The sequence below is a fragment of the Zonotrichia albicollis genome, chromosome 20 (genome assembly GCF_047830755.1).
Source record: "Zonotrichia albicollis isolate bZonAlb1 chromosome 20, bZonAlb1.hap1, whole genome shotgun sequence".
Taxonomy (NCBI): domain Eukaryota; kingdom Metazoa; phylum Chordata; class Aves; order Passeriformes; family Passerellidae; genus Zonotrichia; species Zonotrichia albicollis.
Window position 1 is genome coordinate 3,453,781 of NC_133838.1, and position 16,757 is coordinate 3,470,537.

Below are 16,757 nucleotides of genomic sequence, written 5' to 3' on the forward strand. Positions count from 1 at the left end.
GTCATTGTCAACTTCTTCCTTCTAATCCTAACAGCGCCTCCAAGGTGGGAAGAAATTAATTTCTTCTGATAAGAAGGCAATAAATTCCCTTTCTCTGAGAGATTTAGGTGTCCTGTGGCTGCTATCTCGCTGCAAGCCCTTTCTGTTAAACAAAGCATCTTACATAGCATCGTTTCTGTTTTAACATTTTTTATAGCCTAAAACTATATTTAACACAGTTAAATACAGCGGGGGCGTCCACAGCCCTGGAATCCGGCTATCTGGTGAGGGGCGAAGGCCAGGGCCCCTGCGCATCAGAAAGCAGCCCCCCTCGGCATCTTGGCCTCGGGCTGAGCTGGGGGATAGCTCGGAGCAGCGCGGTGAGAGACGAATTAGGAGGCGACCACTTGCTGGGGGTAAACTGTCGGTTTATTACAGAAGAACCAACAAGGAGGGGAAACACCCAGCAAATGGCCCCGAACAAGGGGCAGGAGAGGGTTTTAAGGGAAAAGGGGGGAAGAAGGCAGGGAAACCCGGCTATCCAATAGAAATACATATTTGGAGGTACGAAACATAACTGATATACTAAAGTAACCAACTGTTATAAATCATAGGAGGGGCTCCGGGGCTACAGCCAACCATACCTCCCAGAGAAAAGAAAATTCTCGAAACCTGGGAGGAGAAAAGGGGTGATTGACTGAGCTCAAGGAGGAGGCACTTTCACTTTATAAGAGAAACCAGGGGAGGAGCAGTTTCATTTCCATAGCAACCTAACTGACAGGGTCCTGGGAAAGGAAGAAACCATTTAATACAGAAAATGGGGGGAGCAAACTAACAAACTTAAGAACACACCACAGCAACACAGTACTTAAGAAAATTAATACAGCATTACTTTCTAACACAACACATATAATATTCATTTTAATATTTGCAAAAAGCCAATCGTAAAATACAGGCATTTTTCACAATCCCCACTCTTATTCTTTGTAAATCATTTGGCTTGAGCAATATTTCTTATCTACTTGCATCTTCTGGACTATGCTGGCAAAATAAAACAGGGGATTACAAAAGGAAAAAATATATATGTAAACAGTTGTAACACATAAAATGAAAGATCTTCATTTCTTCTAATACATTACCTCACCAGCTAGGTTTTAACATTGTTTTCTCATTTTTGGACTGGTACCTGGGTTATTTTATGTATATATATATTTTTCTTCTTTGATTTCCTTTGCTTTTTCTAGAATGATTTTTCCGTGGTCATCAATTTTCAACAATCTGATATATTGAACTTTCCACAAACACCTCCTTCTTCGGCCAAATAAATAGTCCAAAGCCAACCTATTCTGATACCCTACAGTTTTTGTTTGACTTAGCTGACTTGATATTAACTCTAATGCTTGGGCAGCCTTATTTGCTACCATTTCTGTAACTGCTTGGCGTCTTGTAATACGATTCAACAGATGATTTGGAGTCAATATAGAGTTAGATTGCTGTGCTGGTTTTACCTTTTCGTTTATTATTTATTTTTTTACTAAATCTTGAACCGTATCTTCAAGATTAAATTTAAAACAAATCCATCTCTCTACTTTTGGACATTCAATTCCAAATCTATTACCACTTTTTCCTAAGTTTCTTGTAGTCCAATAATTTACTCCCTTTTGCCTACAGGTTCTTAATTTGGATGGGTTATAACAGTGGCTGTTGACATGGGTGTGTGTAATAAAAGAGGAACTTTGGTTTCTTTCCATGTGATACTTTCTGTAGCATTTTTGACACAATCTTGCTGGTATCCCGAAAAGGAAAAGACAACAAATGAGTGCCAGAAACAGGAATAACAGAGATCCAGTACGGCTTATACTCCCACCTCCCATGCCTGTGAGGCTGCAACCCACAGCAGGTGTATTTGATCTTCTTGGTGGCAAAATATAGAGGCCAATCTGGTCTTGCCCTCTATTTCCTTGTCACTTTCTCCTAACTAATTTCCAGGCAAATTGTTTTTGACACCCTTTAACTGTGGTCTCCTACTGTTCCTCAGGTATCTTTCATTCAACAAGCACTAATGATTCCCATCCACAAAAACAAGTTATTACTTTAACACTTTTGGCAATAAGAGCATAAATTTTGTGAACCACAATACTCATTACTCTCACAATTCCAGCACTTATAATCCAGCTAGCATATCCAGTATTGGAATGAACCAAATAAAGTTTACTGATGGAAATGGTAATTCCCCTTCTCCCCTGTACGATTCCCAGGCTAAGGTCAGAATACAAAACCAGTCTTGATCCTTCTATCTGAAGTATTCCTCCCCAAAGGAGATGTTTTATTCAGGCAGTGCTCAAAACCAGTGATATAAGTGTTATCTTATTTCTTAATTCAGTGTTATTCTTTGTACATTTCTTAGATCATTTGAGTTTTTCTAAACAATTACCACTCAGTCCCCATTGGAAAGTCAGTTCGGTATCAGTCGGTTTAAATGTGATAGTCCATTCCTCAGGTTTCTTCACAAGTCCTTTGATTCTGCTGGCATGAATCCACCCTCTTTCCGTGATTCTGATTGTTTCTTCAGTAGTACCTGGAAAGGACTTCTTAATAGCATAGTAATAAAAGAAAGATAATACTGCATTAACTTTTACCATTTGCTTTTCTTCCAAACTTTCTGGGTTTAGCTAAAAGCTTTCTCTACAGCAGCCTCTTCTTCTTCAGGAAAAAAAAACCTTCTCGTTAACAGCAAACAAAACACACAAAAGAAAAAAAACAAAAAACTTCTTGCTTAAGAAAAACAAACCGCTTTGTGAGGTTTGGAGAGTGATCAATCTTTGCTTTGATTTTTATCTTTTAGTGCTAGTCCCCCCTCCCCATCTCTTCACGGCCTTGCTATCAGTGCTGTTCTTTGCCCTTCCCCCGGTGCTGCCCCTTGGCTGCAGGGCCGGAGCCGGGGAGAGCAGCCCCGGGCATGGGGACCCTGGGGATTGCCTTGGGTCTCTTTTGCCCTCTATCTCTCTCTCTCTCTCTTTCGGCCCCCTTACGGGGCCCACGCTGCCATCCTGGGCTCGGGACCCCGACAGTCTGGGAGCCCCCCCGGCAGTTCCGCCCCGGAGCCAGCCCGCTCCTGGCCGCAAACCTGTGTCCTCTGCTGCAGCACCGCCCGGGGCACCTCCATGGATCGGTCCCTGCCGCAGCCCCCGAGACCCCGTCGCTCGTAGGGAGCGCTCAGACACCTCCCAACCTTGACAACCCCAAACTTGGTGTGCCCAGGTGCTCCTGACATTCTTTTTCTTTCTCGTCAACCTACCCTCTTTTCCCTTCAAGCAGGGCCTGTTCTGCTAAGGCCTTTCTGGACCCCAGTGTGGCATTGAATAACCTCCTAACAACCATGTGTTAAGACACTTCCCTGCCTTTCATGCAAAAAACCTTCATTCACACTTCTGCTCTCTTCTAGCACCAAGATGTCATCACTTCACATTCTAACATCTCAGATTTTCCTAACTACCTCTCTACTTCAACTTCTCTCTTTCTTCTCTCTCAACTGTAACCTTTATGGGGTCGATATTTAATCCTCCCCTATTTCCTTCTCCAGCCTAAACTTTTTTGTTGATTTTTTTTCCCTTCATCCTCTTGGCGTAATTTCAAAACTCTAGCTATCATTTTCCTATTTTCTGATATCTCTTATTCTTAATTGCACTTGTAAGACTCTTCCCAATAAATTGCTACCTGCCCCTGGGACCAATAACACATCTCCCATCTAAATTTTAGTTTCTTCCCTCAATTACCACATCTTTAATGACTAGAAATGTAAAACTTTCTCTTTTTGCCCCTGTTACTTTCACTATATATTTGCTCACACTATAACCTTTTGGAACGTTTAACAGGCAGGTTCTCTCTCCCCCTGTGTCTATTACAAATTCTAATTCTTCTTCTCGGGGACCCACTTTTAAAGTTATCACAGGCTCCAGATGGTATTTGTCCCCCCCAAAAAATTAGAGCCTATGACTTTTTTTTTTTTTTTATGTGCCCATTTCTTTAAAGATTTTCAGATCTTCTGCTTACTTAGGACCATTTCCCTTTTTCTCTCCAGTTTGTTTATCTATTTAGTTGGAGTTTCTTCTTTCCCCTCTAAAAGCTGTCCCTCAAAAACCTTTTGTTTTCACATTTCGCCTTTGATATGCTGTCTCATTCATGCTCTTGGTTATGTAATTACGATAACTATTCATGTATTTACTACCCTCCTCATTATTTTAACCCCACTCAGGAGGCACAGTTGGCATTTTGTCTTCTCTGGGGGTCCTTGCGGATTATCTTTTTCTTAAGCTTTTATTTCAGTTGCTCTGATTAATTGCATTTTTCTTGAGAAAAATATTATTTTAATTACCAACCACATCTCTTCTCAAGTATAAATGTTTGGACCTAAAAATTGGTCTAATTGTTCAGCTATGTCTATGGGATTCTCCAAATATCTCTTTTATTTATTTCTTAAAATTTCAGACTTCAGACGAAGTCAAAGGAGCATTTACAAACTCTGATCCGTCCCCTCCTATGAGAACCTCTCTTAATGGAAATAGACCAATCCCTTTATCCCATTCTTTCTGTATTTTTATCTTCTATAGCCTTTCTCCTGTATATTTAGGAAGAATCAGGAGAGGGCTTTCTTCTAACTGAACTTTTAGTGTTTCGATAAGGTGATTCCTTTAGAGTTTCTCTGAGCAGCCGGAGCTGTGGTTACCAAGGGAACGGAGCTCGGGGCAGGACAGGGCGACTCGGCGTGACTCAGAGTCTCGGTGCTCCAAAGGCGGGGTGTGCAGCCGGGATCGCCCGAGGGGCTGTTCCGGTGCAGACCGAGCTGGAGCGTGGATAGCTCCCGCATGGCTCACGGTGGCTGGTCGGGCAGAGGCAGAGCAGCCGACTGACCGCGGCTGCAGCGGCGGGAGCCGACAGAGTCAGGGCAGCCGGGGATGGGACAGACGGGACCCTCCTTCGGTGCGGTGAGCGCGGTAACCACGGTGCACACGGCAGGACAGATCCCCACCCCCTGCACGAACTGCGGAGCGGCCGCGGGCCAGGCGGCCGGACTGGGACACACGGACTGGGACACACGGACTGTGCCGGAGCCGGCGCAGGGGCTGGGGGGGTGCAGCTGCGAACGAGTGGGGGAACGAACGGCAATGGATGAGGTAATTTTGTTCTCAGCTTTGTACTTTCCCCGTTTTGCTTTTATTGCCTTTCAAAAATGTTATTTTCCTACAGCCTCCCCCCTCCCCAGCATGTGGTATACTATTTTTCTTCTGGATTAAACGGTTTTTACAAATAAATCCAGAGCTTAACAAATCTAAACTTCTGCTTGGATACTTTGAAATGGTCGACGAGCTAACTCACGACCTTCTCATATTGTTTTTCTCATCACCCTTTTATTTATCTTTTGGCAAATTAGACATATTTCAGGTACTTGTTTTTCTACTCTAAAAATCTCAGTGCACCCATAGTGCCTTAAAAAAATGATCACACAAAGCCTGAGTATCCCACCGGGCTTTTTGATACATGTCCTCTGCTATTCCCTAGTAAGTGTTTTATTATCTAATTGTCTTCCATCAAGATGTTTCTATTTCCCCGATTTATCTTGTTCGCCACCTATCTTGTTTTAATTTTAATTTTTTAATTTTTTTTTTTGCTTCTCTAAACTTTGGAATTTCCAATTTTTCTTCATTTGGAGTTAATATTAGCTCTTTCAGCTCTATTTTCTGCTGCATCTTTAGCTTCTTGATCTGCCAATTATTTCTTCTTATTTCTGGGTCTTTACCTTTTTGTGTCCTTTAATATGTACTATTGCTATCTCTCTTAGGTAATTTTAATGCCTCTAAAACCTCGAAAATAAGTTTCTCATGTACTAATCTTTTTCATCTTTAATTAAGTAATCTCCCTTTTTAAATTTTTCTTGAGGCATGTGCTACTCTAAAGGCATCCCTTGAATCAATATATAACTCCTTTCTTTTGTGTTAAATTTTCTAATGCTCTTTTTAAGTATATAATTCACAAGTTTGCATGTTTTTTCTCATCAACTTCTGCATACCCTGTATTTTGCAAGGAGTTGTATTTCTGTTTGTTAACATAACTCCCAAAGGGCTGTCTTGGGGTATTTCTGTTGGTAATTTTTTCTGCTTTTCTTTTCCTGTATCCACCTTACTGTATTTCCGTCTCATTTTTCAATTTTCTATCTATTCGTCCCCTGCTTCCGTTTTTCACTTTTTACTAACAACTTAAATACCACTTTTCTTTCAACTACTTACACCCAAAAAAACCCCTTTTTCTCACACTGCTTGTCAATACAATCCACCTCCCTCCAAGGAGATATGGTAAGGCTTAAAATGCACAATCGACATTACCTATACTTGCATTCATCTACATTCACTCACTTTTATTTCTCATTCACTTTCACATATTCCTTCACACTCTCAAGACAGAAAGTGGATCCTTATTGCTAGAAAATCACAGGTCCTTGTGGCCCCCTCTTTCGCTCTGGGGTTGACCTCCAGGTCTCAGTGTCACCAGGCCCCCGAGAAGGGCCTGACTCTGCTGCCTCTGGCGTCCGTTCCCCTGTGAGGCTGTCTGCATGTCCTTCACACTCTTCAGCTACGGCCCCCTCACACACCCAGGGAACGCCAGCTTGGTTCGCAGGTCACTCACTCCTCTTCGGCCCAGAAGCCCCCACCTACCCGGGAGCTACAGCCTGGTGTGCAGGTCACTCACTCCTCTTTCCACTGCCTCCCCCTTCCCACCTGCCTGGGAAGTTGAGGCTGACTTTGTGTGGGTCTCACTCACACACACCACAAAACAACAATAAGGTACCTTTTACTTTCACATCACCTATTACAAGTTTAGGTGTTACTGGCCAGTCTCGGTGCTATTGGATATCCCTCAACCCAGCTGTGTTATGCAAGCCAAAATGCTCTTGGGCAATTTTTCCCTCAATCCTGCCATGTTGTCCAACCACAGATGCTCTCGGGTAGTTTTCCCTCAGTCCTGCCATGTTGTCCAACCCCAGATGCTCTTGGGTATTTTTCCCTAAATTCAGCTGTGTTGTTCAACCCCAGATGCTCTTGGGCATTTTCTGTCCCTCAACCCAGCGGTGTGGTACAACTACAGATGCTCTTGGGCATTTAATTTGTTTTGCTGTGTTGTCCAACCCTGGATGTTCTTGGGCATTTTTTATCCCTCAATCTGGCTGTGTTGTTCAACCCTGGATCTTGTTGGGCAAAAATTTTTCCCTCAGTCTAGCTGTGTTGTCCAACCCCGGATGCTGTTGGGTAAAATTTTAATCCCTCAATCTAGTTGTGTTGTCCCACCCTGAGTGTTCTTGGGCATATCCTCACTCCGACAGAATTCTGCTCAACCCTGCTCTTGGATGCTCTTAGAATATAAATCCCTCAACCCAGCAGGTTTTAGGGGCCCCTCCTGTCCCGTTTCCTAGTGGATTGGGTGAGGAAACCTTGCTGCCTACCTCCGAGGGGTCCAACCCCTCCCTGAGACCCAGTCCCAGTCACCCCGGGGGGTTCTTTCACTCTCTTATCACTCGCTTTGTCTCTTTACTGGCCGTTTTTCTCGCGAAAAGAGGAAAACGCAGCATGGGAGACTCCTCACTCACTTGGCAGGTCTGGGACAACCAGCCTGCCTCTCATTCACACACATTCATCCCCTCCCTGTACCTGCCCCCCGCCCGAGAAATACTTACCAATCCTTTTTCCTTCCCGGGTTCTTCGTGCGCACTACTACACTTAGGGGACCAATTACCGCAGTTGTAGGGAGCCTTTTTTTTCCTTCTCTCTGTTATATTGCCTCCTTTTGTCCACAGATCGTAACCTGCGTCTGTCGGTCACTTCAGGGGAAACAAAGCGAGGCTGCCAAATAGGGCAGGGCGTGCCTTCCCCACTCTGACTCTCCTAAAGCACAGGCAGCGAGGTGTTAGCAACCATCCTCTGCTACCAAATTGTGAAGAACGCCAATCGGTTGTTTTCAAAATTTAAAAGTAAAAAATATGGTTATAAAAATAGTAACACAATTAGAGTAATAGCAATTTGGACAAATTGAATTAGGACAATACGAGATAATAAAAACAAAGAATTATGGACGTCCGGGTACCTTTTTCTGGGCATCACGAGCCCAAAAAAGACCCCTGCTAACAAAGGACTAACCATTAAGAACAATAGCCCGTTGCATATTCATACACTTCATACATGATGCATAAATTCCATTCAAACACAGGATTCTGTCTGGTCAGTGTCAGCTTCTTCCTTCTAATCCTAACAGCGCCTCCAAGGTGGGAAGAAGTTCATTTCTTCTGATAAGAAGGCAATAAATTCCCTTTCTCTGAAAGATTTAGGTGTCCTGTGGCTGCTATCTCGCTGCAAGCCCTTTCTGTTAAACAAAGCATCTTACATAGCATAGTTTCTGTTTTAACAATTTTTATAACCTAAAACTATATTTAACACAGTACTTAAGAGAATTAATACAGCATTTCTTTCTAACACAACACATATAATATTCATTTTAATATTTGCAAAAAGCCAATCATAAAATACATGCATTTTTCACAGGGGGGTTTCAGGTAGCTCTGGGGTGAATTTTGGAGGGAAATGGGGGGGTCTGAGAGTCCTGGGGAGTTTTGGGGGTCTTGGGGAGGGTTTGGGGGTCCAGGGTGATTCTAGGCCAACCCTGGGGGACTCTGGGGGGTTTGGGGTTCCTGGAGAGGTCTCGGGGGAGAATTGGGGGTCCCGGGGGGTCCCAGGCCCACCCTGAACCAAGGTCTGGGGGTTTCAGGGAGAGGGGGCACAGCAGGGGTTCCTCCCCCCCCCCCCCCCCCGTTTTTGGAGGGTCTCCCATGGTGCCCCCTCCCCAAAAAGCTCTGAGGGCCCCCTGAAGTGGCTGCTGTTCCACCGGCCGGTGCCCCCTGATCCAGGACAGCCCCACTGAGTCTGGCAGGTTCTGGGGGGATTTGTGGGGATTTTGGGGTTTTGCGAGGCTGTTTGAGAATTTCAGGGTGGCTTTTTTGGGCTTTGGGGGATTTTGTTAGGAATTTGGGGGGAATTATTGGGGGTTTTTGGGAGAATTATTGGGTTTAGAGATGCTTATGTGATTTTGGGGGGTTTTGTTGATTTGGGGGGTTTTGGATTTGGGGTGTTTTGTTGGGGTTGTGGGGGTTTTGGGGGGGAATTTATTGAAATTTTTGGGAGTTTTATAAAATTTTGGTGAGTTCCACTGGGATTTTTGGTGTATCTCTGGAGTTTTTGAGGGTTTTCTTATATTAGTCCAGTCCCTTCCAGTATGATCCAAAGATGGCCCCACTGTGCTCCCAGTCCCTGCCAGTAAGAGCCAGTTGTGCTCCACATGGTTCCAGTTGCTCTCTTTCACCCTCATTTGTTCCAGTCCCTCCCATTACACCCTCCCAGTATGTCCCAGTATAGCCCAGTTCCCTCCAGCATGTTCCCAGACACTCCCGGTACTCCCAGTTGGGTTTTTTGGGGGATGTTTGGAGAATGAAGCAGTCCAAGGCTGAGCGGAAAAGGCCCCTCGGGGGGACATCAGGGGGTGCCGGTGGCGGCTGCCGGCAGAGGCAGCCTGGAGGAGCAGAGCCCTGTGTGCCGCAGGAGCCCAAAGTGGGGAGCCCAGAGAGGGGGGAGCGCCGCCATGGGCGGGAGCCTCAAGAGCCTGGAGAGGGGCAGGGGGACTCCTTGGAGCCGCTGCAGCCCCGAGCAGAGAATGAGGGGAGAAGGGAGCCCGGGAGCCCAAACAGCCCCGGCATCCCGAAATGGGGAGAGCGAAGAGGGGGGAGCTTTTGGGATCGCTGGGACTGCCAGCAGCCTTGGCAGGGCGGGCACCGAGGAGAAGGGGGACCCCCAATCTAAGTGTGACCCCCTGCAGCTGGGACAGGGGGGAACCCTTGAACACCCAAGGGGAGGGACCAGGGACAGGGAACTCCTGGGAGGCTTTTCCAGGGCTGAATCTGGGTGTTTGGAAGGTTTTTGTGAAGTACAGATGGCCGGTGACTGGTAGAGATGGACTTGGGCAGAGGGACCTTCAAACTCAATATGCTCATCCCTTGTTTTCCCCAAACCAGGATTTCCCATTGCCAACCCCTGGGAGTCTGTGAGGAAGATGCCCTGGGACACTGAAGCAGGTGAGGAGGAAGTCAGTGCCCCTTTCCCCTCTGTGCTGCTCCGTAGCCCAGCCCAGTATGGCCCTGGCTGCAGCTCAGCCCTGCGGGGAATCTCCTTGCCCTTGCCTGTGGCACAGACGCAAATCCCATCCTGTCCTTGTCCTTCCTTCCCCAGAGCAGGAGCTGAGCATGGAGAGCAGGGGGAACAAATGCCCGCAGCAGAACCTGGTGGAAGAAGCCATTTTGAGCGGCTCCATGGCGCAGGAAGCCAACGGGGAGGAAAAGCGCCGGAGATACCGCACGAGGAGGGGCTGCAAATGCAGCTGGCAGGGATCTGAGGAGGAAAGAGCCAGCCTGGGCTGGGAAGGCGGCCAGAGATCAAGCCAGAGCTCTGAGCTGGTGCTCCATGAACAGCTCCATGATGGGGAGAAGCCCCACACATGTGTGGAGTGTGGGAAGAGCTTCAGGTGGAACTATAAGCTCATCGAGCACCAGAGGACCCACACTGGGGAACGGCCGTTCGAGTGTGGGGAGTGTGGGATGAGCTTCAGCCGGAGCTCCCACCTGACCAGCCACCAGAGGACCCACACTGGGGAGAGGCCCTACGAGTGTAGGGAGTGTGGACAGAGCTTCAGGCAGAGCTCCAGCCTGATCAGCCACCAGAGAACCCACACTGGGGAACAGCCCCATGAGTGTGGGGAGTGTGGGAAGAGCTTCAGCGGGAGCTCTGACCTGATCAAGCACCAGAGGATCCACACTGGGGAACGACCCTACGAGTATGGGGAATGTGGGAAGAGCTTTAGGGACCATGACACCCTGATCAGGCACCAAAAGATCCACACTAGGGAGAGGCCTTACGAGTGTTCCGAGTGTGGGAATAGATTTCGGTTCAACTCCCATCTCCTCCTGCACAATCTGAGTCACGCAGAGGAGAGGGCCCTCTTCTGCCCTGAGTGTGGGAAGGGATTTAAGTACAACTGCCAACTCATCACCCACCGGCGCATCCACACAGGGGAGAGACCCTACAAGTGTAGAGAATGTGGGAAGAGCTTCTCACAGAGCTCTCATTTGACCCGACACCAATACAGCCACCGATAAGGGAAGCCCTGCTAGTGCCCTGAGTGCAGGAAGAGCTTCATGCTCTGCTCCAGCTCCATCCCCCACTGGAGGAGGCACTTGGGGCACAGCCCTGGTGACCCACTTTCCCTGTGATCCATGTTGGGAACACACCTGGCTTCTTATTCTTTTGGTTTGGCCTTAATTTTCTTGTCTTTTCCATCTCTTTGCAGTCCAAAAGTGAAGAGGGATCAATCTTTCACCTCAAAACCACTCAAATCATACTGAAAACAGGTCAATCTTAACACAAAAGGGCTCAATCCTACCTCAAATTGCTTGTTCCCACCTCAAAATCTCAATCCTATGCCAAACTCACTCCATTCCACAGGTACCAGGGTGAGATGGGGTTGGAAGGAGATGGGAGAAATGGGATCCCAATTTGGGAGCGATAGGATGGGATGGGAGCGTAGGAGCGATTGGACGGGGATTGTGTGGGGCAGGGTGTGTGGGATGTATTTGATAGCAAATAAAACTCTCAGACTTACTGCTTTCTCTCCCGTTCATGTTCAGTCCGTTGCAGTTCTGTTTGCAGAGCGCCGCCGCCCAGAGTGCCCCCTCACAGTTGCCGCCCTTGGCCTGAGCCTGCCCCTTTTCCCTCAGGGTTCCCGCCCTTTCCCTGCCCCCTTTCCCCTCATGGTTCCACCCTTTCCCTGTCCCCTTTCTCCTCACGGTTCCGCCCTTTCCCTGCCCCTTTTCCCCTCATGGTTCCACCCTTTCCCTGTCCCCTTTCCCCTCACGGTTCGACCTTCGGGAACAGGGGAGGAGGAGGAGGAAGAGGCTGAGCGGCAGCAGAAGCAGCTGGAGAAGGGGAGAGGGAACCCTGGAGTCGCCGCAGCCCTGGGAGCATCACCCCCCATCCTGCAGGTGCCCGGGGAAGGGGGAGCTCGGCCCAAACCTGCTGGGGGGTGCCTGGGTTTGGGATTTTTTTCAGGGGAAGTTTGGAGCTGGCAGGGCTCCAAAGCCGAGCCACAGATGGCCCTCGGGGGGACATCCGGGTTCCCCAGGAGGTGTTTTTGGAGGGTCCCAGGGCCAGCAGTGGCTGCTCCCAGTATGAGCCCAGTCCCTCCCAGTCATTCCCTATGATGATGCAATTTGATCCCAGCACAGTCCCAGTTCTTCCCAATTTCATCTAGTGTGTTCCCAGTTCTCCCAGTTGTCCCTAGCATAGTCCTAGGCACTCCCAGTATGATCCCAGTCTCTCCCACCAGGTCCCTAGTCCTTCCCACTTGCCCCCAGCGTGTTTCCAGTTTCCCCAGCACATTCCCAGTGGCTCCTAGTCCGGTCCCAGTCACCACCCATATGGGCTCAGACACTCCCAGTATATCCCAGTTGCCCTGAACATTCTCATAGTCATTGCCAGGCACTCCCAGTTACCTTAGGGTGGTTCACTTGCCCCCTGTTTTATCCCAGTTGCTCCCAGTTCCTCTAATTATGTCCCCTGTTGGCTCCCAGCATGGGCCTGGTAACTCCCAGTAACCCCCAGTCAGGGTCCAATCACACCCACTCTGATCCCAGTATGATTGTAGCCACTCCCAGTATGATCCCAGTCACTTGCAGTCTAATTCCAGTTGCTCTCAGACACTCCCAGTACGATTTCAGTGCCCCCAGTGTTATCCCAGTTGCTCCCTGTCAATGCCAGCATGACCCCAGTAGCCTCCAGTATGATCCTAGTGTCTCCCTGTCTCTCCTAGTTTATCCCAGTTGCTTCCAGCTTGTTCTCAGTCACTCCCACTTCTTCCCAGTTGCTTTCAGCATCATTCCAGTTGCTCCCAGTCAATCCCTCCATCATTCCAGTCCCTCTCAGAGTCATCCCAGTTGGTCCTAGCATGGGCCCAGCTGTTCCCAGTGTGCTTCCATCACTCCCCTATGGTTACAGACACTCCCAGTATGGTCCCAATTGAACTCAGTTGTCCCTGGTATAGTCCCAGTCACTCCCCATATGATCCCAGTCCCTCCCAGCATGGTCTCACTCACTGCCAGTTACCTGCAGTGTGGTCCCAGTTCTCCTCAGCATGGTCCTGGTTGTTCCTGTGTGGTTCCAGTCATCTCAGTATGGTTACATATTGAGAGTTTTTGCAGATTGAGGAGTTTTTGTTAGACAATGCCCATATTCAGCCAAAGCACAATCCAGCCTGCTTGTACTAATGGACAATGGACACATGCACAAACAATGAATAATGGACATATTCAGAAATTGGGTTGGTATATCCTTGAAAGAGATACAAGAAGAAGAGTCATCAGGACTCAGCAAGTTTGTCAGCAAGCTTGGGAAAGTAAGAAAAAAGTAAGTAATGGGTGGGTGTCGTGGGTTGACTAAATGATGCTTTTATCCCCAATTGTCTCATTCTGTTTATGCTGAATAATAAGTTGTACACCTTTAAGACTTGTTCCAGAGAGTGAAGGGGGAGAGAAGAAGAGGCAGGTTTTTTTCAGACACTGCACTCACTCCTCCACATTCCTGCTCTGGACTGTGTTGTCTGTGGATGGACAGACAGCGGGACAGAGCTCTCTTTTGCTTTTAGTTAGTTTAGCTAGCTGAGGCAAAGGAGACAAAGAAGTTCCCTGGACTGTGGGTTTTTTTCCCTTTTCTTTGGAGCTGTTCAAACCTGCTCTGGACTGAACACCAGAAGAGCACCAGCAGCTACATCTGTGGCCACTGGGCCAGGCCTGGCCTGCGACATTTCCAGCACCAGAGGGACTGATCAGAGACTTAGTGAGCTGAGCTGCAACCCAGGGAGGGGACTTTCTCAGTTTCTCAGTCATCTCTTTTGGAGCGGCAAGGGGTTTTATTGTTTAATAAACAGGTTTTTCCACCTTTCTCCAAGGAGGTATTTTCTCCAGGACCGGTTGGGGGAAGGGGCTGATTTAATCTGCTTTGCTACTGGAGCCCCTTTGGGATTCTCTTCCAAATTTGCTCTGAGCAAGGACAAATACATCTATTGGTGCCCAATGCATGGCTCAAGAAGGTGGAAAAAAGCTCTATTGATTGTATGTTGGTTGTGCTCACTCTCTAGTGAGTTAAAGCAGTCAGTAGCCATGTTGCTTGAATTCCTAATGTCTCTTGGGGTGGAGGCCTTCACGTGGTTCTGGTCTCTAGAGCTTTTTGAGGTTTCAATACCTTTCTGGTCACTAGGATTATTGTCCATAACCCGTAATTTTTATGGTAGTGCGGCACGGATTGGAATAGCTGTTGTGCTGGCCTTGGTGATAATGATTTATAGGGCATTTACAAAGATACTGGAGTCTGTTTATGATATTTATGGTTTATGGTTTCTTCGTCCTACCCTGCATCCCAGTTCCAGTAGTATGTTTTGGGAATTTATTAGTAATTGCACCCAGTTTGTTAGAGGAGGAGCAGGGAATGAGGCTTTCCAGCCTTTCCTTTCCTTCTTCTCCTTTGAATCTGTTATGCCACTTTTTGAGAATGTTCAGTTTCCCCTGAATGTTAAAGAGACCATCTTTCTGGTATTTAATCTGGTATTTAATCAAGCTTCCTCTATATGGTCTGCAGCTTCTCTAGAATGAGGGCTGAGATATCCAGAGGAGTTGGTGAGACCCTTGTCCCAGAAGCAGATGCAGGCGTGAAAAATCCTAAGTGGTGTGGAGAATGGGAAAATACAGGCTAAACCCTGAAGGAATATTCTGATCCTGTAGACTGGGATTTTCCACGGGAACAAATTCAGAACCCAGCTGAGGTGGGGAAATACCTAAAAACAAAGTGCCATGATCATTCTAAAGAGAAAAGGCTCATTGCAATAAGCTGGGCCCTGGCCTATGCTTATCCCACTCTGTTAGATACTGTTGGGTAGCAGACAGAGGCAGGGGGGCAGGGAGATAAATCAGCTATCCCAGTCAGGCTACAGCCAACAGCCCAGGTTCAAAGCCAGCAGCTAAACCAGATAGTGAGCCTAAGCCAGCAGCTAAACCAGACAATAAGCCTCAACCAATGGCTGTTGCTACCAGCACTAGAAGTGGGAAATGCATGGACAAGACCGATCGACCAGTGGATGATGATGATGATGATGATGCAGCAGGAGAAGGACCCTCAATGCCTCCTGACATAAAATCAGGAGTCAAACCAGCAGGCGCAAGATCAGAAGCCAATATTGAGTCCTTTTCTCTGAAGGACCTTTGTGGCCTACAGAAGGATTACACCTAATGACCTGATGAATCCATAATTAGTTGGCTGGTCCGTCTCTGGGATGCTGCAGGTGAGGCTACAATTCTGGATGGCACTGAAGCAAGGTATTTGGGATCCCTGTCACAGGATCCTGTCATCGACCAAGGAATGATGATGGGGACTACTCCACACAGTCTCTGGGCACGGGTCTTGGAAAATGTAGCACAAAGATACCTGTGCAGATGATCTCTATATGCAACAAACCCAGTGGAAGACCATAAAGCAAGGGATCCAACACCTGAGAGAAATGGCAGTGGCAAAGATTATCTTCTCAGATGATGTAACAACTAGGAACCCAGACTTGGTACCATGCACGTCTGTGATGTGGCGGAAACTTGTACGACTTGTGCCACATGAATATGCTTCTGCCTTAGCCATAATGAAGTGGGATGAGAGGGATGAGACTGTGCTGGATATGGCAATGAAGCTCTGAGCATATGTAGATGCTGTGCATGGCCCAACACATGCCAGAATTGCAGCAGTAGAAACATGTCTGCAGAAATTAGAGGACAAGATAGAGGAGAATCATAAGAAGTTCAGAGAGGAGATTAAAGAAGACCTTCTCCAAATCTCAGCAGTACAGATCAGAGGTTCTGGTAGCCAACACAGATGTTACCCCGATGGCAAGAGAAGGTACACCCCACGAGCTGAGCTGTGGTTCTACCTGCGTCATTGTGGAGAAAACATGAAGAAATGGGATAGAAAATCTACTGCTGCTCTGGCACAACGGGTGCATGAACTGAAGGAAGCCACCAGAAGGAAAGCAGCTCCAGTTGCCCATAGCCGAACTGCCAGGTATGATGATGATGATGACATGTCCGATCCCCTTGAAGGAACATCCAAGACATATGCCCAGGGAAAGAAAGATAAGAAGGCTTAGAGGGGCCCCGCCTCTAGCCAGGTAGAGGCCAGGGAAAACCGTGTTTTCTGGTCTGAGTGGATTCGTTGGCCTGGCACATCGGAACCACAAGAGTACAAAGCTTTGGTCGATACTGCTGTGCAATGCACATTAATCCCATCGAGACATGTGGAGACAGAGTCTGTTTCTATTGCTGGTGTGACAGGGGGATCCCAGGATTTCACTTTGGTGGAAGCTGATGTGAGCCTGACTGGGAATGAGTGGAAGAAGCATCCTATTGTGACTGGCCCAGAGGCCCCATGTATTTTGGGCATAGACTTCCTCCGAAGTGGGTATTTCAAAGACCCAAAACGACTCAAGTGGGCATTTGGGATAGCAGCTGTAGTGACAGAGGGCATGCAGCAACTGAACACCTTGCCTGGACTGTCTGAGAATCCATCTGCAGTAGGAGTCCTGACGGGAGAAGAGCAATAGGT

The 16,757-nt window shown here is 47.6% G+C and overlaps 1 protein-coding gene across 1 annotated transcript in view; it reads left to right on the forward strand.

The window, feature by feature from the left end:
- Nucleotides 1-16,757, forward strand: part of LOC141731339 (uncharacterized) — a 796,170-nt gene that overhangs the window by 706,087 nt on the left and 73,326 nt on the right. The window contains exon 15 of the mRNA XM_074555958.1: nt 10,594-11,201. Coding sequence (XP_074412059.1) covers nt 10,594-11,201 — 608 coding nt within the window. The remainder of the gene's footprint in view (nt 1-10,593; nt 11,202-16,757) is intronic.